Raw genomic sequence first — 26,644 nt, 5'->3', positions numbered from 1 at the left:
TAATCATGAGAAAATATCAGAAAAACTCAAATTGAAGTACATTTTATAAAATAATTGGCCTGTATTCTTTAAAAATACCATGATCTGAAAGATAAAAGCCAAGAAACGGTTCCAGATTAAAGAAAACTAAAGAGTTATGACAACAAAATGAAATGCATGATCCTGGATTAGCTCTGAGGTAGCTAGGTAGGTGTAACACAAAGGAAAAGTGCTGTAAAGGACATACATAAGGGACATTATTGGGACAAATGGAGAAATCCGAATATGGAATGTGCATGCTATTAATATTCTATCAGTATTAATGTCCTGTTTTCACCAATATCCTACACTTACTGAAAAGAAACTCCTTGTTCTTAGAAAAAACACAAACTAAAGTATTTATTGACAAAGAAGCATTTTATCTGCAAATTACTCAGGGGGGAAATATACAAACAGAGGGTGCATACATAAATGATAACACAAATGGGGTAAAATGTTAATGATTGGTGAGTCTAGGCAAAGACTCTTAACCATAGAGAACTGATGGTTACCAAAGAGGGGAGGGAATGGGTTAAATAAGTGATGGGGATTAAGGAGGGCACTTGTTGTAATGAGCACTGGGTGTTGTTTGAAAGTGTGGAATCATTAAATTCTAAACCTGAAACCAGTATTACACTGTATGTTAACCAACTGGAATTTAAATAAAACCTTGGGGGAAAAAAAGTACATGGGAGTTCTTTGTACTATTCTTAGCAATGTGTCTTTAAGTGTGGAATTATATCAAAATACAAGTTTTGGGAGATTAAAACAATTTTATTCTTTACTTCCAATTCAGGACACACTTTTTGGGGCACCTAGATGGTTCAGTCAGTTAAGCATCCGACTTCGGCTTAGGTCATGATCTCATGGTTTGTGGGTTCGAGCCCCACATTGTGCTCTCTGCTGTCAGCAAGGAGTCCGCTGGCTTCAGATCCTCTGTCCTCCCCCCTCTCTCTCTGCTGCTCCCTCTCTCTCTCTCTCTCAAAATAAATAAATAAACTTTTAAAAAGTTAATTAATTTAAAAAGAACACACTTTTTTTAAAATACCAAAACACAAGGAACAAGGCTAAATTACCAATGCGCAGAGCCAAAGAGTTTTATGAACCCAGCATTAACTCCACTATATTGATGATGAACTAATCCAGTAAAAATATTACAACATATTAAATGTAGTAGCCCAAAGGACCTTACAACTTTCTTTTACATATTCAAAGTCTGGCGTGCGATTTGGTTTCCTAAGCAGAGTCAAAAAACCCCTCTGGTCTACCTAGTTTTTCTGCTGACTCTAATAGAAACAATATCTTGCTCTGTCCATCAGAGAAGGTAAATCTGAGTTTGAATTTTTACTCAAATAGAGTAAGGCAAAAGTTCAGTCTCAGTGATTTAACTATCTGAATGATAATTAGTAAGATCCATTTTTGATAGGACAAAGATCTTGCCCTAAAAACAGATTTAAAATATTTCATTTAAAAATAGACACCAAATTAAACATGGCAGACCAACTTCTCTCTAATCTCCTGTTCCTAACATCCCACTAAAATGACAAAAAAGGAATTAAACTGATAATAATTCACAAGGATAAAGAGAACATGTGAGGCAACCAAAGCACACAAAAGATTTCAACATGTTTTTGGAAGTCAGGAAGAAGTCAGAGGAGCTTTAAGAATCTTAGTAGTGCAAAGGAAGCTACAACCTAACTGCCAGCAGAAAAGAATGCAGACAGGAGGTGGCCCTGGGCTCAGGGACACTAGGCACAGCAGACAGCAGGAGAAGGACAGGATTGAAAACAATGGATCTAAGGGCTGTAAGGAACAACTGAATCATGAAACTTCCTACACCCTGATGGCAGAACATTCGTGGCCAGGTGTATAGCCTGGGAAAACTGGAAAACTGAAAAACTGAATAGAGCTAAAAAAAAGTTCTCATAGAGACATCTTCAGTGTCACCTCCAATGAAAAAAGTTCCCCTTACCTCATAGCAAAGCCAAATATAAACAAGCCCCATCAACTCACAAAGCTTTTTAGTGCCTCACTCTTGTATGAAGACAGACAGACAAAGATTAAACAAATCCTTGAAAAAACCCCTAGTCTGAATCGTTTTAAAAGAAAGGGACACCTGGCTGGCTCAGACGGTAGAGCATGCAACTCTGGACCTCAGGGTCATGAGTTCAAGCCCCATGTTAGGCACAGAAATTACTGAAAAGAAAAGAAAAGAAAAGAAAAGAAAAGAAGGAAGAAAGGAAGAAAGAAAGAGAAGGAAGGAAGAACGAACGAACAAGAGGAATCCAGAGGAAACAAATAATGTTGTAGCACAGAAGCACAGAAAAACTTTAAAACAAATTCTAAAACTCTGGAGTAATAGAAGATACTGCAGGAAAGCAAAAGGATATATGAAGAGGCAATGGTCAGAAAAACGAGAAAAAGCTCTTGAAAATTAAAAATATGATTATCAAAATTCAATAAAAAGGATAGAAGAAAAAATTAAGGAAATATTTCAGGAACTGGAGCCAAAGGGCAAAGAAATAAAAAGATAAGAAAATTGCAAGTTCTATCCAGGACAACCAACATTCAATTAATAGGAGTTCCAGAAAGAAAAAAGAACAAATTGAGAGATATGAGTATGGGAAGATAAGTATGCTATCAAACACGGACACTGAAAGGCCCCTTCAGTACCCATCACAATAAAAGAAAAACTACCCATACCAACACATATCACTCTGAGATTTCAGAACACTAAGGATAAAAAGAATATCCCAAAAGCATCCAGAAAAAGAATAAAAGGATATACACTATGTGAAGTCTTAATAATCAGAAAGGCATCAGGTTTCTCAACAGCAACACTGGAAGCCTAAAAACAAAGAAACAACACTTTCCTATTTCTCAGAGAAAAATCTTTTCTAACTAATAGTCTATAGTCAGTCAAGCAATCAAGTATGAAGGTGGAATAAAAATGTCAGGCTTGCATGGCGTCAAAAATCTGCCTTCTATGAGGAGGGGGCTGTATAACATACTCCAACAAAAGTCTAATAAACCAAGAAAGAAAAAGAAATGGGATCCAGGAAATGGGAGATCTCAGTGACAAGAGAACAGCAAGGGAATAATAGGATAAAATAGGATAAAAAGTGCACAGTAGGCCTAGAGAACAATCTGTTCAAATAGGAGCAAGAAGGCCCTGGAAAAGAGGTCTTCAGAAAAAAAATAATAATACTAAGAGATTGTCTGCTTAAGTGCTTGAAAAACAATATTCATAGACATTTGACAAATTTAGAAGTAAATCTGGGAGAAATTTTGTAGAAGGCAAATTTTTTAAGAAAGGCAATTATTAACTCAAGGAAAAATAAAATTCTGGACAAGAAAGAAAAAGTACTCTCCATATTAACCAAAACTTGTACTCTAACTACATTGAGAAATGCAAAAATGGGCAGAAAAGAGAGTGGAACAAACACTAGTGTCCCCATTTACCAGAGCAAGATGTCAAGAGATAAAGCCTAAAAGCAATAAATTAAGAAATAACAATGTATTACTTAGAAGTATACAAGTATTTACCTGCATGAGAGAGAAAACTAAATGGACCTTAAAGTGGTTGTCTATGGCAGTAAAATTGAGGGCAGAGGGGAGGGAAATTGCTGCTGTGTTTTAAACCTTTGGCTACTATGACTTAATTATGTACATGTATTACTTTTTGAAAACATGAATTAATCTTTAAAAGGTAAATTGATAAAGTCCTATCAATTCATGTAACTGCCCAAACCATTTTTTCAACTTTAAGAAAAAGCATGTCTAAAAGTTATTACATGGCACTTACTGATGTATGGAATTGCTGAATCACTATACTGTACACTTGAAACTAATATAAAACTGTATGTTAACTATACTGGAATTAAAAATTTTTTTAAATCTCTTACATGACATAACATTTACAATAGCAACTTATCATATGAGGTGTGTTAGGCACACAGTGAATTCCCTATATACTACAAGTAGAATTTGCAGAGCTAATTGTATGTGTTTTTTACTAGAGAATATAATTTCAAAACTGGCCAAAACGTGTCATCTATATGTTAGCAGATCCAGTTACCTACAGAGCTAGAAAAGAGAGGGCATCTGGTCTTGCTGACTTCCCACATAGAGGCAAATTTTGATCCATAAGGCTGGTCCCCTCACCTGAGATTAAATGCTCAAGCATTTTAATCTATTTTGAAATTTCTGTAATCAGTTTTCAACATCAAATGCAAACAACATATGGAAATAATGTATGTGAAACTATATAAGCCCCCAAACAGTAATGCATTAAATAAAATTGTTATTAGTCATTCTATCACAAACTCTGACTTCTTCAGACCTATTTTGGTGAAAAACCTAATGAAGCTATTATGTATGCTACATCTACCCTACCAGCCTTCAGCTAACTGCTGGAACTGTGCCCCTACCTCCAAATGAGGGGAAAGGGTAGTGGGGAGGAGGATTAAAACTACTAAAGCCAAAGCAGATTACCAAATCTAGAGTCAAAATGGGCCACTCTTGCCTTTGGAAGACCAGACACAAATAACTACAGAAAAATTACCAAGAGTTTATATTTATATCGTTTCAAAAATAACTTCCCCTATGAAGCAGATTATGCAGAATGAGAACAAAAGCCATGCATCACTTAAGAATAATTCTGATGGGGCACCTGGGTGGCTCAGTCAGTTAAGTGTCTGACTTCGGCTCAGGTCATGATCTCACAGTTTGTGAGTTCGAGCCCTGCGTCGGGCTCTGTGCTGACAGCTCAGAGCCTGGAGCCTGCTTCAGATTCCATGTCTCCCTCTCTCTCTGCCCTCCCCCGCTTGTGCTCTGTCTCTCTCTCTCAAAAATAAATAAACATTTAAAAAAAAAAGAATAATTCTGACATCCAATTTTTCCATTTATTTCACATAGCAAGATCTAATCTATTCCATGCTTTTGCCAATAAACTCAGTAAGCAAATCCAATGGTAGTGAGATCTTCAAAAGAAAACAATCAGGTCATAAATATAAACACCACACAACTATTATTTCAAAAGAGCAAGTATATGCAATACAAGACTCATATATATACGTGTGTACATATATGAATATTTATAATTTATATTTATAAATAAATAAAATAAGTAAGAAGTTTAAGAACCTCCCATTGTCAAAGACTTTACTCAGAGAACAGGTTTAATATCTGCATTGTATAATTCTCTTCCTAGTTTTCTGTGGTTACATAATAAAGGAAAGCAGTAAAGCACAAAGGGGTGGGGGTGGGGAACACCACACTTGTATTTACTGGTATGCTGGGAATCTCTTCATTCTCCAAAAATCAGTGTGACTATTTATGAAAAAATGGAAAGAAAAACTATAAAATGGGCACATACTTATATTCTGCCTAAGGGGCTAGATACCAAATATTACAGAAAATAGGCACCTGCAAACTCCAACAGCTGTTCTAATTGTTTAACAAAAAACAAGAGTTGGAATTTTTAAAAAAATAGTAGATCCAAATCTAAAATCTGACCCACATTTCCCCAAAATATCTATTAGTTGTTCAAAGAAGAAAAACCCACAAAAGCCTAAAAAATGTTTTTAAATGAGGCTCTAAAAAGACTACAAACAAACAAAACAAAATAACTGAATGTAACTGATGTAGTAAAGCTCTCAAGTTAAACTCTAATGTCATGAATGTTGACGTCTGGCAACTACTGCACACCCATAAGGTAAAACTTGAGTCCTTAGTTGGGGCAGAGCAATTTCTCCAATGTTAACACATCTCACAATTAACATTCAAAATAACTTTAAAATTTTTTAATATTTATTTATTATTTTTGAGAGAGACAGAGCACAAGTTGGAGGGGGAAGAGAGAGAGGGAGGCACAGAGTCTGAAGCAGGCTCCAGGCTCTGAGCTGTCAGCACAGAGCCCAACATGGGGCTCAAACCCTCAAACCATGAGATCATGACCTGAGCAGAAGTCAGAGGCTCAACCAACTGAGCCACCCAGGCTCCCCTAACATTCAAAATAATTTAAGTGGAAGCTGGAGTTAATCTCAAATAAATCAAAGGACGTTTAACAGTGTGGCATTAAAATTAAAAGATCAATCAATAACCTAAGTACTGGACCCAAGAACTCTAAGAATGATTGACAGATTGATTGATGGATGTTTATTTATTTTTGAGAGAGAAACAGACAGACTGTGAGGGGGGTAGGGGCAGAGAGTAGGAAACACAGAATCCAAAGTAGGCTCCAGGCTCTGAGCTGTTAGCACAGAGCCTGACACAGGGCTCAAACCCATGAACTGTGAGATCATGACCTGAGCCAGTCAGACACATAACCGACTGAGCCACCCAGCCACACCAGCAACTAACTCTAAGTTTTAAATAGAAGTTCTTTTTTTAAAAAATATTACATTAAAGCATTTCTCTAACATGTTATCTATCAATTTTTCCAAAACATTCTAGAGCAAAAACGGTTTCCTTGAAATTTCAGTATGATCTTCAAAAACTTTGACCAAAACATTACCATCCCAATATTGTGCAACAAATGTTCAAAACAAAGGAATGAACAATAATCTATTATTATACAATAAGTGTAGTATCTTACAAGCAGTTAAATTAAACCTGTAGGAATATGACAGTTAATCACCAGCCTGCTCTTTCTGATGATGAGACAGTACAAGAACAGTCTATAAAATGAAGAGTCTTCAGGGTAGGTCAAGGATAAACAGGCAAACAGATGTTTACAAAGCTGTCTTAAACCTAACTAGAAAAAATATCAGGACTGAATGTCTACTCAAGATGGAAAACGGCCCACTGATAGAACTATTCAATCCTAAAGCACAGTACAAAGTCTTCACATAAAAACCAGTTGGTTATATCTTTTCAAAGATACAAGCTAGTTCATATTGTAAAAATAAACTTTGAATTCCCACCTTGTATTTATTAATCATGAAGCATTTAGCTAACACAAACACTAAGACAACTATAAACTTCAATGTCTAAGTTTAATTTCAACCGTAGTTTTCAAAATCTGAAATGGCCTAAGTTCATCTGCATTTTATACATCTGTAAATAACACACATACATACTTTTCAATATTTAAGAGAGGGAAATCTGTTTTAATCTTTGTAGTCTAAAAACTATAATTAACCTTTATAAGAAATACAACTGGAAAATCTTAGACCATAACTAAGTGGAATCTACAAAGTACACTGGCCTAAAAGCAAAAATTCAAAAAACCTCTGAGCTACCAGAAGCAAAAGCAAAATTTCATATCTTAAGAATTCCCTATCTCCCCTACCCCATATGAAAACCACCTCCAAGAAGAATCTCCTCTACCAGAAACAAAATTTAAAAATGAGAAGGGACTTGGAGCACCTGGGTGGCTCAGGTGGTTAACCGCCGACTTCAGCTCAGGTCATGCTCTTGCAGTTCATGAGTTCGAGCCCCATGTCAGGCTCTGCACTGACAGCTCAGAGCCTGGAGCCTGCTGTGGATTCTGTCTCCCTCTCTCTCCGCTCCTTCCCCACTTGTGCTCTCTCTCTCTGTCTCTTAAAAATAAATAAACATTAAAAAAAAATTAAAAATGAGATGGACAACTTCAAGAGCAGAAGCACATTTATTTTGTCTTAATGTTTTATTTTTATTTTTGGGACAGAGAGAGACAGAGCATGAACGGGGGAGGGGCAGAGAGAGAGGGAGACACAGAATCGGAAACAGGCTCCAGGCTCTGAGCCATCAGCCCAGAGCCTGACGCGGGGCTCGAACTCACGGACCGCAAGATCGTGACCTGGCTGAAGTCGGACGCTTAACCGACTGCGCCACCCAGGTGCCCCTTATTTTTATTTTTGAGACAGCACAAGCAGAGGAGGGGCAAAGAAAGAGAGACCAGGATTTGAAGTGGGCTCTGAGCTGACAGCAGTGAGCCAATGAGCCCAATGTGGGGCTCAAATTCACGAACACAATGTGAGATCATGATCTGAGCTGAAGTCAGATGCTCACCCAGCCACCTAGGTGCCGGAAGAACAGAAGCTCATTTTAAAAATAACCAAAGGCTAACTGCATTTTATCCATTGCTATGTTGAGAAGGCTGATTTATTATATCTGAACTAAAGTAATATGAATTTCAGACAACAAAAAAAAAATTAGAGCTGAACTGTAATGAAGTTAAGACATTCAAAAACAGCAGTTTCTTCCAACCACATTACCAATCTTGTTCCAACTTGTCTGCACTTTAATCAATAAACAGGGAGAGGAAAGGCTAATCAAATACAGAATTTTAAAATAAATTATTTTCAAAATGTGGAATTTAAAACATATTTCTGCCAAAAATCTTCAAAGGAATTATTTCCAGTATGTTTCCAAACACTTTAAATCCTTTAAATTATTAAGCACTACGTTACTGGATGACAAAATAAAGACCCTGCTTTTTAAAAGGCAAGTTGAAAGTATGGTTTGAATGGTATTTGAATCTAAGCTTTGGGCTATCTCTAATACCCCCAAGCATCTTAAGCAACTCTCTTAATCTTTGTCTCAGTTTCACAATCCATAAAACAGGAAAAACTACAAGGATGGGCAGTTAATTAAATTAGTCAGGATTAAACGCTAGCAATCTTCTTTGAAGTTACTTTATGTTGTTCTCCATTCTCCTCCTACTCAGTAAAACTAATAGATGAGAAAACATCTGGAATTACTATAGATACTAACATCTGCAGACTCACAGCAGCTAAAAGATGATCTCTACATACAAGTTTCTAAATTAAAAAGCATTCAAACCCCAAAAGATTCCAGGATACAACTGCAATGAACAAGTTTTAGGTAAATTTTCTTTCAATCTAAAAGACACCTACTCTTACCTACATTCTCAACTTAGACTTACTATGAATCACAGAGCATCTTGAGAGGTCTTGGCACAAAATAATTCTAGGTAAGATGAACAAGCTGTTACTAATATCAATGCTATTCTCACCATTCTAAACTGTCAATCAAGGTAAGCTTCATCACAAATATACCATCCAAAAAGTACTAGCCCCTGCTGAGAATCTAAGTACTTCCTTCTAAGCCATCTGTCCAGGAAAGCTCTGTTAAAACACCCAGAATGCAATTGCTCTCATGTCTAAAGGAGCTATGAATAAACATGAAACACTAAAATATATTAAACCGTATATATTTTCCACTTCAAGCACTGATAAACTACCTACCCAACTCTATTCCAATGCCTAGGCTGAACACCAAACCCATAAGGAGGGAGGTGGGAAACTGCAGTTAATCGAAGGATAATATTTTTTTTTTCAACGTTTTTTTTTTTTGTTTGTTTGTTTTTTTGGGACAGAGAGAGACAGAGCATGAACGGGGGAGGGGCAGAGAGAGAGGGCGACACAGAATTGGAAACAGGCTCCATGCTCCGAGCCATCAGCCCAGAGCCTGACGCGGGGCTCGAACTCACGGACCGCGAGATCGTGACATGGCCGAAGTCGGACGCTTAACTGACTGCGCCACCCAGGCGCCCCAATATTTTTTTTTTAAAGGAGAAAAATAGGGGTGCCTGGGTGGCTCAGTCGGTTAAGCATCAGACTTCAGCTCAGGTCATAATCTCGTCATTTGTGGGGTCAAGCCACCATGTGGGGTTCTGTGCTGAGAACTTGGAGCCTGGAGCCTGCTTCAGATTATAGGTCTGTCTGTCTGTCTCTCTCTCTCTCTCTGCCCCTCCCCTGCTCACGCTCTGTCCCTGTCTCTCAAAAATATTAAAAAAAAAAAAAAAAGAAGAAGAAAAAATACATAAAATAGCTCAAGAAAGAGAGAAAAAATCTAAAAGAAAGAAAAAAAACAAAGTTGGGGGAAATGTACATGTAAATTACTCCCTGATAGAAGAGAGACTCAATTAAATTTTTAAAACAGGAATTTAAATTACTCACTGAGCTCAAACTAAACTACTTACTCTCCTGCTTACTGAGCTACAAATACTACAAATGTAAGTATTTTTAAATCTAGTTTCAACAATCCAAAAATGAATCTATTAAATTCCAGTAAAGAAGGAAATTGCATATATTAAAATGATTTAAAAAGTAGGATGTTATAAAGGCCTAAGGCTAATGCTGTAAAAGCAAATAATGATGAGAAGGAATTATTTTGAGAATAAAGGAATAACGGGAAACCGAAACAAAGAGTTCACATTCTCCTCTTAACCCTATCCTTTCTTCTGCTTAGGACATGAAGGATATTCTTTGTATACTACTAAGAATACTATTTAGAAAATAACTTCTGATCAATGTGTCAAAACTTCACAACAGCAAAACGTTAGGCTCAATGCCCAGACTGCAGCCTCTCCAAGCAAATACACAAAGCACACTCTAGATTCTAGGTATTTCACATCTACTACCAATTGTTTAGAGACTTTGCTAAGGCTGGTTTAAGGTTCTGGGGGTGAGGGGCAATCCTGCTAGAAAAACTCGAAAGACAATTACATTTGACTTAAGCTTACAAATATTACCAACAAAGTTTAAGTTCTTCAGAGAAGTATATAAAATTCAAATGTTAGGGCGCCTGGGTGGCGCAGTCGGTTAAGCGTCCGACTTCAGCCAGGTCACGATCTCGCGGTCCGTGAGTTCGAGCCCCGCGTCGGGCTCTGGGCTGATGGCTCAGAGCCTGGAGCCTGTTTCCGATTCTGTGTCTCCCTCTCTCTCTGCCCCTCCCCCGTTCATGCTCTGTCTCTCTCTGTCCCAAAAATAAATAAACGTTGAAAAAAAAAATAAAAAAAAATAAATAAAATTCAAATGTTAGCCTCTAGAATTAATGTGAAAAGCATCACCTGTCCACTGATTTTGAACTGCCCCAACCACACTGACACTAAAATGTCCACCTGCCCATCTATAAACACAGAATGCCAAAAGAATACAAATTCATTGTGGCAACAACATTGCAGAAGGCCATTTGCTCATAACCCAGACAAAGTATACCTTACAAACTAAAATATTGGGAGTGAGGTCTGGTGAAAGCATTCTGGGGAGAAGTTCACTCTGCATTTATTTTCAACATAAAGTTTAAGGCCATTCCAGCCATGATCTTAAGTTGAAGAAATTCCTTCATTCATTAAGCAAATATTTACTGAGCGTCTTATATACATGCTAAGCACCTAATAAGTACTTCAAACAGTGTTACCAAAAGCAGACAATACATTCGACTCAAGTATGAACAAATGACTGATCCTATCTAGAAAATTTAGTCTACTGGGCATCCAAGAGTCTTCTTTAAATGAAGGTTGTAAGAGAAATATGACACAAGATAACCCATCACCAGATCAAGGTAATTTCTCACATTTATCACAAGCTTTACTAAAAATCACAAATTTATTACCACTGTCAAGGACTCAATAATTAGTGCCTATTCTTACTAAACGGATCTTCAAAACGGGTGGGGGTATCTCTAATGTCCACCCCCAATTGGAGAACACTCACTTCATTTACACTTAGTTTTCTTGGGTAGAATAATGTGAGGGCAACTGTGTACTGGAAACTTAAAGAGGTATTCTCAGCTCTTTGAAGAATTAATCAGGGAAAATTCTCATGACTATGCTATTAAAATTTCTCCAATTTACCTGGCTATTTTATTTAATCCAAACGCCTTAGGTCCAAATGCTTATTCTTTGGCTTTAGTTATTAAAACAGTTGTGTTTAGGGCACCTTTTTAAACAATTTGTGTTTTCTCTCCTGTATTTTACCACTTGTTCAGTCATTTTACCCACAAAAGTAAGAAATGCCCAAGCCTCCAGCTTCTGAAAATAACATCTGGTATGTGCACGTAACAAAGATCTTGAGAGAATGTCCTAGTTTTTATTTAAAACTTTTTCACTTAAAATGAAATGCCCTTAGCAAAGATTAGACATAAATCAGCCTTTACCTTATTAGGAAATTGCTATTTTCAACATTTACCTTAAACCACAACATGGATTTATCTTCTAACCTGTTAGCTTCCTGTCTCTCACCAACTAGATTAGACTGTAACTTTTTTGAGAGGACAGGACAACTGGACCCCAACAGAACTGGATCCGTTCCCAGCAAATATATTTGAAAAACCCTGTAAGTCTCCACAAAGACATAAATGTGGCTAGCCTTAAGGATTTATCTAATATTTTAAAGCTTTTTATTAGAGCAATTGTCCTTCACGGTTAGTATAGTTATATTACTAGTGCATTCTCAAAGTGTGGTCCTGGACCCCTGAGAGTTTCCAAAACCCTGTCAGGGGTATAGTGAAGTCAAACCATTTTCATAAATAATAATAAGATGTTACTTTTATTGTTTACCCTCATTCTCTCACGAGCATACAGTGGAGTTTTCCAGAGGCTATATGATGTGTGGTATCTCAGGAGACTGAATGCAGAAGCAGATACGAAAATGCAGCTGTCTCCTATTATGCTAGACAATAATAAGAGCTGCAGAAATGTAAAATAATGCCACTCTCCTTATTAAATCTTTGTTTTGAAAAGTACAGTTATTTTATGTAAACTATTGTTTCTATTAACAGGTAATGGGTTTATTACTGTTATTTGTAAATGACTTACTAAAATATATTTAAATTTTGTTTTAATATCTAGTACAGAAAATATCAATAGATACAAGCCATACAAAAGCTGAGGTTTCAGTAGTTTTTAAGTATATAGGGGTCCCAAGAAGAAAAAGTTTGAGAACCACTGTAGTATACAATTATATAACCTAACATACAGTGCCTTATTCCATAAATAAGAAGCTCAAGTTAATGCTGAAATATAATTACTTCTTACACACCCTAATCTTGTTGAGTAAGATATCTCCTTGCAAAGCGTAATTCAGCATAAAGCCAGTCTGTCCTAGGCCCTATTTAAGGGGCTTTAGATATTTAAGTATGCAGACTCCTATTTATAAAGATGTTCTGGCTGTAATACCACCTATTACTTGCCTAGTGTACAGGAGTTTCCCAACACTTTCATGAAAAATTATCTTGTTCATCCTAGCAGCAACCTGTGAAGTAGATGTGAAGTATTACCCCCCCCTTTTTTTTTTACAGATGAAATAATCAAAGTGATGCTCAAAAGAAAAAGAACTACTTGTCCAAGGATGTACTGCTAGCTAACAGAGCCTAGGATGTTGGCCTTTTGCAATTTGCTTGGCTGCCTTAAGGCTGTTTCACTGTGGTGTAATTGCAAGCTCCCAAAGAAAACAAGGCGAGGGCATTACTTTTATTGTCCCAGTGCCAAAACAGGGATTTTTTTTCCCTCCTTAATAAGAATGTAATCGGACTCAATACTCAGTCACAGCATTATTCAACACACTGGCTACCCTTTTGGTCCCCTACCAAAAAAAAAAAAAAACAAAAAAAAAAAAAAAAGAAAGAAAGAAAATAAATTCCAGAGTTAGAGAATAAATACCAGAATACATAACACTCCAAGATGATGAATTAGTTAAGGACTCACAGATTTACTAATCATTTAATCACTGAAACAGGCAGGCAAGAACAAGATCAAGCTCAATACAGTAACAGAAGATTATATCAACAAATGGATGACAACAGGTTAAAATGGGAGGCCCATACAAAACGGGTTCAATTCACAAAACATGAACAGAAGGAAAAAAAACATAAAGTTGTGAATCTAGCTTTATTGATTCTAGAAATCCAAGCATGTGACTAGAACCACCCTTGTGAAGCAATGTCAGAGACAAATTTTGTTTCAAGATGCAAAGACCGCCATCCTCCTCGTGGGAGAGAAATCACCCCACATTTAAGGCTACACATAATACTTTGTTCTTGTTATCAGCACAAGTCTGTTAGTTATGCTCCATTTTAACTTCAGTTCCTCAAGAGATACTCATTTTTCTGCACTTACTTCCACAGTCAAGTGGACTCCCTGACTGACAAAGGCCAAGACTGACTCACAACAGGCTATCTGCCACTTGCATAAGCTCTTTCCTCTTTATAATTTCTTTAATGTTTATTTATTTTGAGATATAGAGAGCACGCCCACAAGCACAGGGGAGGGGGGGGCAGGGATGGGTGACTGGAGCAGAGAGAGTGAGAGAGAGTGAGAATCCCAAGCAGGCTTCGTGCTGTCAGCACAGAGGCCAACACAGGGCTTGATCCCATGAACCGTTCATGACCTGAGCTGGAACCAAGAGTCAGACACTTCAACAACTGAGCCACCCAGGCGTCCCTCTTTTTTAGATGCATATGCTCGGCGAGGCCATCTTTAAATTCGATGTGATTTTACCTCGAAAAAAACAGAAGTGTGCTGTCCACTTTGTACCCCTGAAGTTTACTACAGATGAGCAAGAGCCCCATTCCTCAAGTGATAAGCTTTTCCTAGTGTTTACTTTGGTCCTTTGTTTTTCAATCTCTGGGGCGGGTTGGGGGGAGGATTAAAAGTTAGGTTATAGCACGACAGCTATAGCTACAATTATAGCTAATGCACCCCCAACCAATTTGTAAAACGATTTGCTACACCGTATTTATTTTTCCATACTCAACATTCACTGTGGAAGAGAAATTTGTAGGTGAAAGCTAATTTGTACAAGTTTCTGCACCTTCATAAAAAAACTGCAATACTGCACTGTAAAACCAATTTAACCAGTTAATCTTTAAAGGCATCATGCAGAAAAAGATCATCTGACTTTACAAAGGCACGAAAAAGCATCAAACCTCTGAAAGCTCCAAGAAACCGCAGTTATTTCTAGTCCTTACCCTAGAGTACCTTTTTCTTTGTGGCGTTGCCTATGTATTTCTCCAAGGACATAATCACCATTTAAGAAGTAACCTGTCAAAAGTGTTAAAGCGTTCTCTCAACTACCTTCCCAGTTCCGAACCACAATGATAAATGTCACACATCCAAACTGTACCATTGCCATTTTCCTATATTTCTTCAAATGAACTTAAGGGTTTTGAAATGCACAATTCAAATTTTACACTACACCTCAAGCTACCATTGATCATCTCAAAGCTAATAAACAAAGACTCTAGCGGCGGTACCAGGGCCCTACCAGGAAGTAATCAAAGCAGTGTGGCTGGTGCGATCCTAAGTCGCTAGAGCAGACAATAAGAGGGCACTGGGGCTTCCAAAGAGCCCAACAGAAGGAGTTAAGATGCTTAAGTAACGCAAAAGCAGTACATAAACCTAATAACGGTCTTACAGCACATGAATTCGGGAATCCTAACGCAATTTCAGACAACCCAAAAGATATGAAAGGCAACTCGAGCCGCCCTTCCAAACCAGCTGCTGGCTCAGCCTCCGGAGCTTTTTAGCCCGCAGCCTGTCTTCAAACTTCACCCTTCACGTTTGATGAAAGACTCCAACCTCCGCCGCCCGAGTTCCGAGCGCCTCTCGGGGCTGAGGGCTCCCACCTGGCGTGGATCGAGTTGCCCGAGCCTGCCGGGAAGCGAAAGGAAGCCGGGCGGAGGAAGCGGCGAAGGGCCCCTGCGCGCCCCGCAGCCCAAACAAAGCTGCGCCCGGTGAGCTGCGCTTTTCTCGTGCGGTTGAGGAGGGACGCAACCCGGGCCCCACCACACGTGCGGCCGCCGCGTGGGGGCCGGACACCCGCCCCCACAGCCCCGGACCCGGCGACACGGGTGAGTACAGCCCCCCGGCAGGGCGGGGCGGGGGGCGAGCCGCGCGGGCCCGGGCCCCCGCCCGCCGCTGCCCCCACGCGCTCGTGGCCCCCGCGGGCTCCCGCCCCTCTCGGGCCTCTCCTCAGCGGGCCGGGCCGTCGGGCCGCGGGAAACAAAGGAGCCGCCGCCGCTCCACCCGCGGCGCCCGCCCGAGCCCGCCTCACCGAGTACCCCTCCCCAGCCGCCGGGCCCGGCTCGCCCTCACCCCACCCTGGGTCCGCGCGCCGGCCGCCCGCGGCCCCTAGACGGCAGGCCGGGCGAGACCGGGGCCTCGGGTGCGCGGCAGGGCCGCCCCGGGGCCGCACTCACCGCTGCAACACCAAGACGACGGGGAGCCGTTGGGGAACTTGGCTGAGTCCGGAGTGATGCAGACGCTTGAGCTGAGGTGTGGACACTCCATTGCCACGAGGAGGGCGACGAGGAAGACTAAGGCTCGGAGACTGGGAGACGGGGCGGGGGGCGGCGCGGCTGCGAAGGCTCCGTCTGGGGTCGCTCCTCGCCGGGCGCTCGGCCGACGGCGGCTGCGTCCCGAGCCCTTGCGTCAAAGAAAGCAAAGGCTTCCGGGCGCCGGGTTTTCCCACCCGCCGTCTCCAGAAGCCCCGCTCCCAAGAACGTGGAATTCCGCGATCCGTGTTCTACCGCCACCCATAGGCTCAGGGCTTCCGTCTTCCCAGGCCGGCCCCGCCCCGCCCCTAGCCAGGCCCCGCCCCCAGACCCGGCCCCGCCCCCGTCCTCTCGCTCCGGGTGGGGTTCCAAAGCGCGCGGGCGGGTGGCGCTGAGAATCCCGTTGCGTTCGCGAGTGACTTCCCAACTTTGCAGCGCGGAGCGGCTGTGGCTTCCCCCTCTTACCGGTAACGGTGGGGCGCCAAGCCCCCACACGCCGGGCAGGTCCGCTGCGTTTACCGCGGAGGAGCGAGTGCTCACAGAGAAGACTGATCCGGCGTGTTGTGTGGTGGTCTGACTACTCTGTGGTAGAACATCTGGCCACTCAGAAAAGTGTGAAGAAAATAAAAACCTGGGCAGACGGGGACTGGAGCCCCCATTTTACACACGAAGACACAAGCGCAGAGAGGTTTAGGTACTGGCTCCCGGTGGCCCAGCGGGCTGCATACATCCCAGAACAGTCCCGATTTAGTGTTACGCTCCCTGCGACAGGTTCGATATTGACCTGGTTCTAGGTTCTGAACACGTGGCCTTTAGCCAGTCACCTGGGTGCTGTATGGCTGGGACCGCGGGGGCGCCCACGAACCTGGCTTCAGATCTTGTCACTGTGACTCACCATCTGCTTTGCCTGGAACACGTGGTTGGACTTTCATCCCTAACCCCAGTGTGGGTTTAACCGAGATGTAACCTGGGTTTGCTGCGTGCGAGGTCTCAATTACTATGTGATAAAAAGGGAAGGGATCTAACATTTGTTAGATCCTACTACTTTTTTCGTTAGACACCTACTAGCCAGGCACTTGACACACAATATCTCATTTAAACCTCGCACCGCTCTGCTAGCTGCCGTTACCCTACCCTTTTTGGCCTGGGGGAATTGGTTAATCCACGCGAGGACTGGATACCTAGCTCTCAGACCGCTCTGTAGAAAAAGGGGCCAGGGCAATCCTCAACCGGCCGCTTGGGCAGTCATTACACCCGAGCTAGCCCGCGATCTCTCTGGGGAATGGCCTTGAGGACGTCCGGGGCTATTACAAATATTGCCTCAAAGTTGGAGCTTCTTGTAAAACCCGGCGAAGGAGCTGCAGGGCCAGGAGGCGAGCGGGGGCGGGGTGGGGGTGGGGGCTGATGTGGCAATCCTGCGGGCAGGGCGAAAGGGGGAAGGAAGGTCAGGAAATGATTAACCGGGCAGGGCCGGGTAGTGGTTAGAGCTGGGCAACTCCCCGCAGCAGCGCAGTCCTGAAGCAGCCCAGGACGCCCTCCTGGTCACTTGTCACGCCTTCCCATTCCTACCCCTCCTACGCCCCGCTCCCTCCCCCGGCCCCCCTCCCCCCACCCTCCACCAGGACTCAGTTTCTTCCTCTCATTCTTCTGCCTCATGATGTTTAGTCAGTCACCTGGGGCATCTCTGCCGACCCTTTTCTCCCAGCAGTACTTTGGAATTAAAGCTCTTCTGTTGCTTTCCAAGTTTTATTTGATTGCTTTTAGAGCATGCCCCGGTCTGGGGATTTTATGGCAGTGAGGAGTGTGGAAAGTGTAGCTGCTCAAATACTAGCTCTGTTGCCTACTTGATGGCCAACTTTAGCAAGCAAATGTCTCTCTAGTCCTCCCAACCCTTTTTTTTCTAATCTGTAAAAGTGGAAAAATAATACTTCTCTCACAAGGAAGATGGAAGACTTCATAAGAATTGCCACTACTTAGTAGATAGCCCATAATTTATAGCTTTTTTTTAATAGCCTGTGAGGACATAATTCCCCAGGAAGGGGGTGGATAAACAATAAATCGGACCTTTGCTCAATCTGACCTTCCAGTCCTCTCCAGTCCTTCTTCCAATGCCTGGCTAGAGCAACCTCTGTTTCTCTCTAAACAACTACCCCCCATTTAGTATCCATACCCTCTCATTTAGCCATGGAGCAGGCGCTGACCCATGTCCTCTTCATTTCAGTATGTACTGCTTTTTTCACCCTCCAAGAGACTCAGTTTCCTCATCCTCTAGACCTCAGCTTAAACATTACTTCCTCAGAAAGGCCTTTCCTGACCCCTCTCCACCCCTAGGTTATTTCCAGGTGATGCCTATGTGATGCCCTTGTCTGCCCCCATACTCTGCCTATTCGAAACAGTCTTCATGCGTGTAATTATTTATTTAATGTCTGTCTCCCCCTTGGAGGTCCATAAGAGTAGCAAGCAAGTCTTTCTGGTTTCCTTCTGTATTCCTAACATATGGAACATGGACGATGTCCAATAAGTAAGTGTTCAATAATGAATGAATGAATGAATGAATGAATGAATGAATGAATGAATGAATGTGATTGATTAGCAATGTCTACCAGGGGCAGGAGCTGAGGAAGTGGCTGGTATTAGGGCAGGTATTTGCCACTCCCCTGCCCTTCCCAGTTGATCTCTAAATTTCCTTTGGGCTCTGAGTTTATCATTTTAATGACATTAGGAATGCTCAAGCACCTAAAGTGTAAACTGCTAAAAACAAAAACAAAAAAAGAAGAAGAAGAAGAAGAAGAAGAAGAAGAAGAAGAAGAAGAAGAAGAAAGAAAAGGAAAAGAAGGTTTTTATTAGCGTCTTCTTCCTCCCAAGTAGAATTAAAAACTCCTGTGAGTAGGGGCCCTAATTTAGTCATCACTGACTGCTAAAGTTCCCAAAGGGCAAACTATGACTTTCAAACAGTCAAACAGTCCAGAGAAGCTGGCCCTCCTGGGGCTTTCACTAAATTTCCCTAAAACACAGAGAACTTTCCTGTGTCTCAGCTTTCATTTTATATATATATATATATATATATATATACATATATATATATGTATATGTATATATACACACACATATATATGCACATATATACATACATATGTATACATGTACATACATACATATGCATGTGTATACACACATACACATACACACATTTTTTTTGGGGGGGGGAACCTTCACGGTGAGTAAATGTGTCAAAAGGGGGAAGACCATGGCCATGCACGCTGAGAAATCAACTTTCTCAGTTCCTGATCTCTCCTGGCTACCTATAACAATGTTTGCTTTTTTGTTCTTAGCCCACATCCCTTTGGCTCCTGGGAGCCCTGACATACATAGAGCCCTGGTGGTGACAAGCCAGCCTCCAGCTCGGGCAGTAGGGAAGGCATCAGTGGGGATTCCCCGACCAGCCCTCTAGAGACCGGGGAACTGGGGCGGGGCAGGGATGTGGGGGGAGCTCCTGCCAGGAGCAGCGGGAGTATTTTAAAAGTTTGCACTTTTCAGAGGACAGGAATACACAATTTCAACCATGCTATCAAACGGTTTCTCTTATAAAGGATATATATATATATATATATATATATATATATATATATATACACACACACACACACACACATATACATATATATAAAGGAGGGGCCTGCTGAGAGGGGATGTCATACGTTGCCATGGGAACAATGATCAGGAAAGGTCTCAAGGTTGCTGTGACCTTCCCCTAGCCTTACACTTGAGATTTGTACCAGAAGTGGGTGGCCCCGAAGCAAGGATTACAAACTGACCAGGCCCTGGAGAAGACTAGCTATCTCCACGCAGGCTTATTGGAAGTGCACAGAGAGCTGAGTTAATTATTTACCATAGAGATTTTTTTTTTTCTAAGAGCAAAGCCTCCTTGGGAAACCAAACTTAGATCTAGAGAAGGCTTGGCGAAGATTCAGAAGTGAGGGGGCAGGTAGGAACAGCCCCTCGGGACTCTTTTATCACCTGGTTTGATTTTCCAAGAGGCTCTTATCTGATACTTCCTTGCTTGTTTACTTGTTTATCTAGTATCAGTCTCTTCCATGAGAACAGAGACCTTTCCAGTACTGTTCACTGCCTGATTTCCAACTCCTGGAATTGAGCCTGGTTCTCTGCAGGTCCTGGGTAACTATTTGAAAAACTGAAGGAAGGTGGGTGTGGCCTTGAGCCAGCCAGTGTTCTCTTTCGTAGTCACGAATACTTACCTGCGGTGTAATTTTCCCACTTCTTCCATTTACCCCTTTCGCATTATCTCCCTGCCCTCAATTCTCCAGTGGCTCCCCATCTCCGGCAAGATAAAATCAATCAGAAACCCACTGCTGTCAATCACCTGTCCCTTCTCTTTTGCTAAAGCTTTTTATTTATTTATTTTACTGTTCCAGCAGTACTGAAATAGCTCCCTCATTTTAGAAAATGTGCTTCCTTACACATCTGTGTCCTCCCCTACCTGTTTCCCTTCTATCTGACAGCTCCTACTTCTTCCCCATGAAGCATATAACCTCCTCAAGAAAGTCCTCCATCACTCAGGTAAGCAGACTTCCTAGCCCCCCCCTGCCCCCCCCCCCACCCATTCTGTCCCCTAAGCTTGTCATATAGTGCTGTTACTTTCTGTTTAGGGTTCAGTCTCCCTTGGGTAGAGTTGCTTATCTTTTTCTCAATGGATATTAGGTACCTAGTTCAGCGATTGCAGATATTAAGAAAACATCCTATTAGTTGATTAAATGTTGAAAGTGCCCCTTTCGAGAGTGATTATATCAATCATTATGTATTGGTCCCCTAGGTATTCACAGAAAGAATTGCAGTTATATAACAACAGAAACTTAACGTTTATTGGGTCCCAACTAGGTGCCAAATATTACATCAAGTGGTTTTCATTTCTTGTTTAATCCCCACAACAAACCTGAGAGGTAGATATTATCATTTCCATTTTATTGGTGAAAGAACTAAAGCTCAAAGGTGAAATAATTGCACAAATTTACACAATTGGTACTTGGTCTTTTATCCAATGTGGTAGAGTTTCACCCCTCATACACATGGTCAGCTAAAGGATTTTGCAGTATTATATGTGTGTGGGGGGGAGGGTGGGTAGCTGATGTTCCTAATAATGAAGACTCTTAAGGACCACAGGACACAGAAGAGCCTTCTAAGTAACTAAAGAATCATTTACTCCCCTTGTAATAATCATTATTTCATCAACATCTTAATTTGTATTGCTTTTAATGCTTTTTTCTTTATCGTTGAAATGTAAACTTCACAGTGCTTTCAGGAAGGAGATGAGAAGGTTCTCTTGTTTAAAGACCCACTTTTCAAGGGCGCTTGGGTGGTTCAGTTATTTAAGCATCCAACTTTCCAATTCTTGATCTCAGCTCATGTCTTGATCTCAGGGTCATAAGTTCAATCCCTGCGTTGGGCTCCACATTCCTCGCTGGGAGTGAAAACTACTTAAAAAAAATAATAGGAGTGCCTGGGTGGCTCAGTCTGTTGAGCGTCCAACTTTGGCCCAGGTTATCATCTTCCATTTGGTGGGTTCAAATCCCTCATCGGGCTCTGTGCTGGCAGCTCAGAGCCTGGAGCCTGCTTCGGATTCTGTGTGTCTCTCTCTGTCCCTCCCCTGCTTACGCTCTCTGTCTCTCTCTCTCAAAATAAATAAATAAACAATAATAATGATAATAATAATAATAATGGGGCACCTGAGTATCTCAGTAGGTTAAACGTCTGACTCTTGGTTTTGGCTCAGGTAATGATCTTGCGGTTCCTAAGTTCGAGCCACACATCAGGCTCCTAGCTAACAGTGCAGAGCCTGCTTGGGATTCTCTCTCCCTCTCTCCCTGCCCCTCCCCTGCTCGTGCCCTCCCTCTCAAAATAAATAAACTTAAACTAAAACTAAACTAAAATTTAAAAAGATCCCCTTTGCAGATAAAGCACTGACTGATTAAGCAAAACAGCATTACCCTAGCACCAAACAACTCTGACAGTGAAGGAAATACTTCTCTCACTAGGCCTTAGTGTTCCATTTGTAAAATTAGGGGGTGGAATTAAATTATCCCCAAGGGCCTTTCCAGAGTGAGCATCCAGTGATCCTGTGATAACTCATGGCCAGCCAGTGACACTGGCAGAGCCAGGATGATCCTTCTGTCCTGTGGCAGAGACTGCTAGCTGTTTACCCCAAATCTGTCTCTTTTCCTCCTGGGTTCACAACCAGCAATCTCTCAGCTTCCCTTGTGACTAGGTGTAGCCATTTTTAGTCAATGGAGACTGAGCAGAAATCGCAAGGATCAGCCTTGGCCGGCACTGTGGACAGCTGCCCAAGACAAAAATACTTCAGCGTCCAGTTTTGTGTATCAACACATGGAGGAAGTGGGGAGAATATTTTAGGTCAGATCTGGAAAGAAAGATGGGTTTCCTAGGCTTCCAATCTGCTCTTTCTGCGTTCTCTCTTCAACCGTTCATTCATTTGTTTGACAAATCTTGTCTGTGCTGCTGCCATATGCGAGGCACTGAAGATTCAGGGACTCAGAGCCTGGTGCTATGTGGGGGTCCCCCTCTACTAACATCTCTTTGCCACTAACAAGATGGAAAGTGTTGTGGTATCACTCCTTTCTCCTTGTTCGCTGCATGACTGCACATCAGAGCCTTTGAGTTTCAAAGTGCTATCTAGACGTGGAGCTTCCAGCCTTCTAATTGTGAAAATGGCTTTACATGTAAAGGGCCTGTCTTGGTGCTTGGCATACAGTAGATCCTCAAGAAGTGTTCGATTTCTCGATACCTTGTCAAACAGGAGGATTGATGTGGGAAATGGAGGATGATGGCTCGAAATCCTTGATTCTAGTATAGCTGGCCCAGAAGGTTAGATTTTTGTTCGTTTAAAGGCGTCTGGGCCAGACCATTCAATAAATAACACAGATGCTCAAGGATCATGGGATACAAAAAGTCTCATCTCAAAGGGATGAGGAAGGGGCAAGAGAAGCAGACCAGCAAGCAGGCAATTGCAACACAGTGTGATAAGTGCTAGGAGGGGAAGTACAGGATGTTGCTTAGCCACAAATAAGGGGCAACTAACCCAAACTGGTGGGTGGGGGTGAGGGAAAGCATCATGCAGGGCTTCCCGGAGGAAGTGAGATATGCTGTGGGACTTGATTGATACCTAAGAGTTAGCCAGGTAAAGTATGGTGGTGGGAAGGGAACATAGTGTCCAAGGCAGAGGGAATTGTATCTGCAAATGCTCAGAGGCTTGGAGAGGATCTGAACCTGCCAGTCTGGCTGGAGAGTCATGTAGAAGGAGATGGAAAGCTGAAAGATGAGCTGGGAGGTAGGCAGAAGACAGACAACGTAGGGCTACTGACTCCCCAAAGCAGAGAACTGCCAACACAGAGAAATCTGGGGCCCCAAGACTCGGGCATCTTTCGGGGTTGCACTTTGCCAGGTCCTGGGAAAGGGGATAAGGGTGCAAAGATACAGAAGAATAAGAGATATGACGGAGTAAAGAAAGGCACCAACAATTATTAAACACCTATATGATGTTGAATTGCCTTAGCCACCCGGAAAATGCAAACTAAAACCACAGTGTATACCTACCTAGAAACAAAGAGGCAGGGATTAGAATGCAGATGTGACTCCCCTTTACCCCTCATCGTGATGGGAGACTGTGTCCTGACTGTGTCATGATGGGAGGAGCTTCCAACCCACTGAAAAGGAGAGGCTCATGGAATTTTGATGGGGAAAGAATCCTAGGCTTGGAGAACCTCCGTCTCTACCTTCCCCTGTCCTTTCCTAACCTTAACCTGACCTGACAGTTCAGCTCTCTGGAATATTCAGCTCACCAGAAAATGAATTTCTCAAAATGCAGAACATAGTCCCAGGCCTTTCTGTGAGGTGCCTGGTGCATTGGAAAGAAATAGAGCTTTGGTGCCAATCAGACTAGGATCCTGCTTCTGCCACTGGCCTGCTGTGTGACCTTAGGCCAGCATCCTGACCTCTCTGAGCCTCTGTCTATGAAATGGGAATAATAATAGTTGCTTCCAAAATGGTGACTTCCCTACTTAATGCTCACTCTCCCTTAGCCATATACTTACTATTTGGAAAGAGAGAACAGGGATTCACATGTCATGATTGGAACCATTTTCTGAAGTCACCAACACCCATAACTTCTGCATTTATGTAATTATACCTCAAAGGTTATAAGCATATATATTTTTTAATTTTTAAATTTATTTTTAACGTTTATTTTATTATTGAAAGACAGAGTCAGAGTGTGAGCAGGGGAGGGGCAGAGAGAGACACACACACAGAATCCGAAGCAGGTTCCAGGCTCCGAGCTGTCAGCACAGAGCCCGACGCAGGGCTGGAACTCACAAACCGCGAGATCATGACCTGAGCCCAAGTCAGACGCTTAAATGACTGAGCCACCCAGGCACATCTATAAACATATTTTATAATTACGTTATAGAAAGCAGTGATGTGGCTGACCCGGTTATAAACTGGCAGAAGCATGGGGAAAAAAGGTATTTGACATTATCATCTACAGAACAATGGTGGGAAAGTAGGGAAAAGGCATTCCAGCCCTCTTGGCCATTCTCAGTCACCAGTGGAGTAGCTGGCCCTTTTGGGCTGGAAGTGAGACCAGAAGCAACAAGGCTTCACAGAAAATGACCCTTCTCAAGAGTCCTTCGGGCAAAACGATTAACGAGCTGGAAGGGTCAGGAGTTTCACAGAGGAGGAAGCTGGTCCCAGAGAGATGTCACATTTGTCCAGCACCCCCCAGAGTCCTCTGGTTGGCTTCTGACACCAGAGTGTTCCTCGCTTGCCAGAGTCTGTGCAAAGCCAAGTTAGAGAAGAGTTTTTTTGTGCACTTCTTTCGGCCTTTTCCTGTGCGCAGGATGTTGGTTGTACTGGGGGAAAAGATGGCCAGAGAGGGAAAAATACTGGGTGCAGCACTCAGTACAGCAAGTTCCTCCATAAATAACTTCTAGACTCAAGCCAGTGAGCCCTCTGAAGGCAGCAGTAGCCCAGAAAAAAGTCCCTGGTGCATATGAGGCACTCAGGGAATTACATTACTCTGGTAAATAAGTGTGTGTTAAGCAGTGAGCAGCTCAGTCTAAAGCTTACTCTGGAAAGACATACAAGAAATTGGTAACAGCTGTTGGCTCTGGAGAGGAAGGCTGAGTGAAGAGGAGGGAGAAAGGGAAATTTCTTTTTCACTGTACACCCTTTTATTTCTTTTGAGTTGTGTACTACTGGTTATCAAAAAGGTAACTTACATTTAAAGAAAAAAAATGTAAGGCTAAGGCAATTCCCCACTCAGAGAACCGTGCACCACAATAAGAGGGAGAGCTGGGTCTTTGGAGTCAAATCACCTTGGCTTTGACTTTCAGCTAATCCTGCTACTTCTGAGCTGTGTATCCTAAAGCAGGTTATCTACCCTCTCTGAGCCTCACTCTGGGCCTCATCTAACCACAACGAGGACAATGATCCTCGACTGGACTGTTGTGAAGGTAAATGAGATAACCTATCAACACTTCTAGAGCCTCACCATGGACCAGATACCCTTCTGAAGCTACTGTCTGTGTATTGATTCATTTCACCCTCAGGACAACCCTGAGGGATACTACTATTCTTTGGTTCCTCCTTATATATTTTTTTTTAATTTTTTTTTAACATTTATTCAATTTTGAGAGACAGAGAGAGACAGAGTATGAGCAGGGGAGGGGCAGAGAGAGAGGGAGACACTCCGAAGCAGGCTCCAGGCTCTGAGCTGTCAGCACAGAGCCTGACGTGGGGCTCGAACTCACAGACCGTGAGATCATGAGCTGAGCCGAAGTCGGATGCTTAACCAACTGAGCCACCCAGGCACCCCCATCCTTATCTTGTAGATGAAGAAACTGAGGCCCAGAGGGACTGAGAAAATTGTTCAGAGTCTCGCAGCCAGGCAGGCTACCTCCCCAGCCTGGCTCTTCCCACCTCCACTCTGCTGCCTTGTAATGTTCCATCTTCTCCTTTTCAATAGGGAACCCTTAAAATATAAACATTTTCAAGAGCCCCCCCAAATGTCTTTATAATGGTAGGCTGTTGGATATGGTGACAGGCTAGTAAGGGCGGTCCTGGTTAAGGAATCAGCAAAGCAGGTAAAAAGAAAAGTGCACGCATGCACACACACGTACACACACAAAATCGGTTCCAATGAAGTAAAAAATGTGCAATCAGAGAATGAAGTTAAATTGTAGCATATGTGTAATTTTTCTCTTTTATACATTATAGAGGAGGACACCAGAAGTTCTTCAGAACTTAAGGACTCTAAAAACATTAATAGGGTGGAGCAAACTTTTAGGTGGGGTTACTTCTCCCACACCCTTCAAATGGGCCCCAGGCTGAGTCATCTGCTTGCGGTATCCATAGTAGGTGTTTTTATGACTAATATTCTGATATTAACTTGTCTGTGGTCATTTACCTCTTTTTCTTATAATTCAATCAAATAATAATTCTCTCTCAGTGGATTGAACACCCAGGCAATTGTGTTCTTAATTTCACTGAGTTTTTATTGCACTTAGAAGAAAAATTCATCTGCACTTCCTTA

General features: G+C 42.1%; 1 protein-coding gene and 1 long non-coding RNA gene across 9 annotated transcripts in view; one reads left to right on the top strand and one right to left on the bottom strand.

Annotated features, from left to right (window-relative positions):
- Nucleotides 1-16,901, bottom strand: part of USP3 (ubiquitin specific peptidase 3) — a 107,605-nt gene extending 90,704 nt beyond the window's left edge. For 2 of the 8 annotated variants that reach the window (XM_086710888.1, XM_086710889.1), the window contains exon 1: nucleotides 15,949-16,280. In XM_086710888.1, coding sequence (XP_086567014.1) covers nucleotides 15,949-16,039 — 91 coding nt within the window. In that variant the 5' untranslated portion in view covers nucleotides 16,040-16,280. Of the gene's footprint in view, nucleotides 1-15,375; nucleotides 15,854-15,948; nucleotides 16,284-16,488 lie in introns of those variants that run through there. The other 6 variants (XM_086710886.1, XM_086710885.1, XM_086710887.1 and 3 more) reach the window with 6 other exon arrangements.
- Nucleotides 16,902-19,700: 2,799 nt separating this feature from the next.
- On the top strand, nucleotides 19,701-22,334 carry LOC147580266 (uncharacterized). Its single transcript, XR_015252702.1, has 2 exons — nucleotides 19,701-20,008; nucleotides 20,104-22,334. It is a non-coding gene; the product is annotated as an uncharacterized LOC147580266 (long non-coding RNA).
- The last annotated feature ends 4,310 nt before the right edge of the window (nucleotides 22,335-26,644 follow it).

This window comes from Puma concolor, chromosome B3, assembly GCF_028749965.1.
Source record: "Puma concolor isolate L17-30 chromosome B3, mPumCon1.1.hap2, whole genome shotgun sequence".
Classification (NCBI taxonomy): domain Eukaryota; kingdom Metazoa; phylum Chordata; class Mammalia; order Carnivora; family Felidae; genus Puma; species Puma concolor.
The sequence above is the reverse complement of the archived record's forward strand: the minus strand, read 5'-3'. Positions and strand labels throughout refer to the sequence as shown.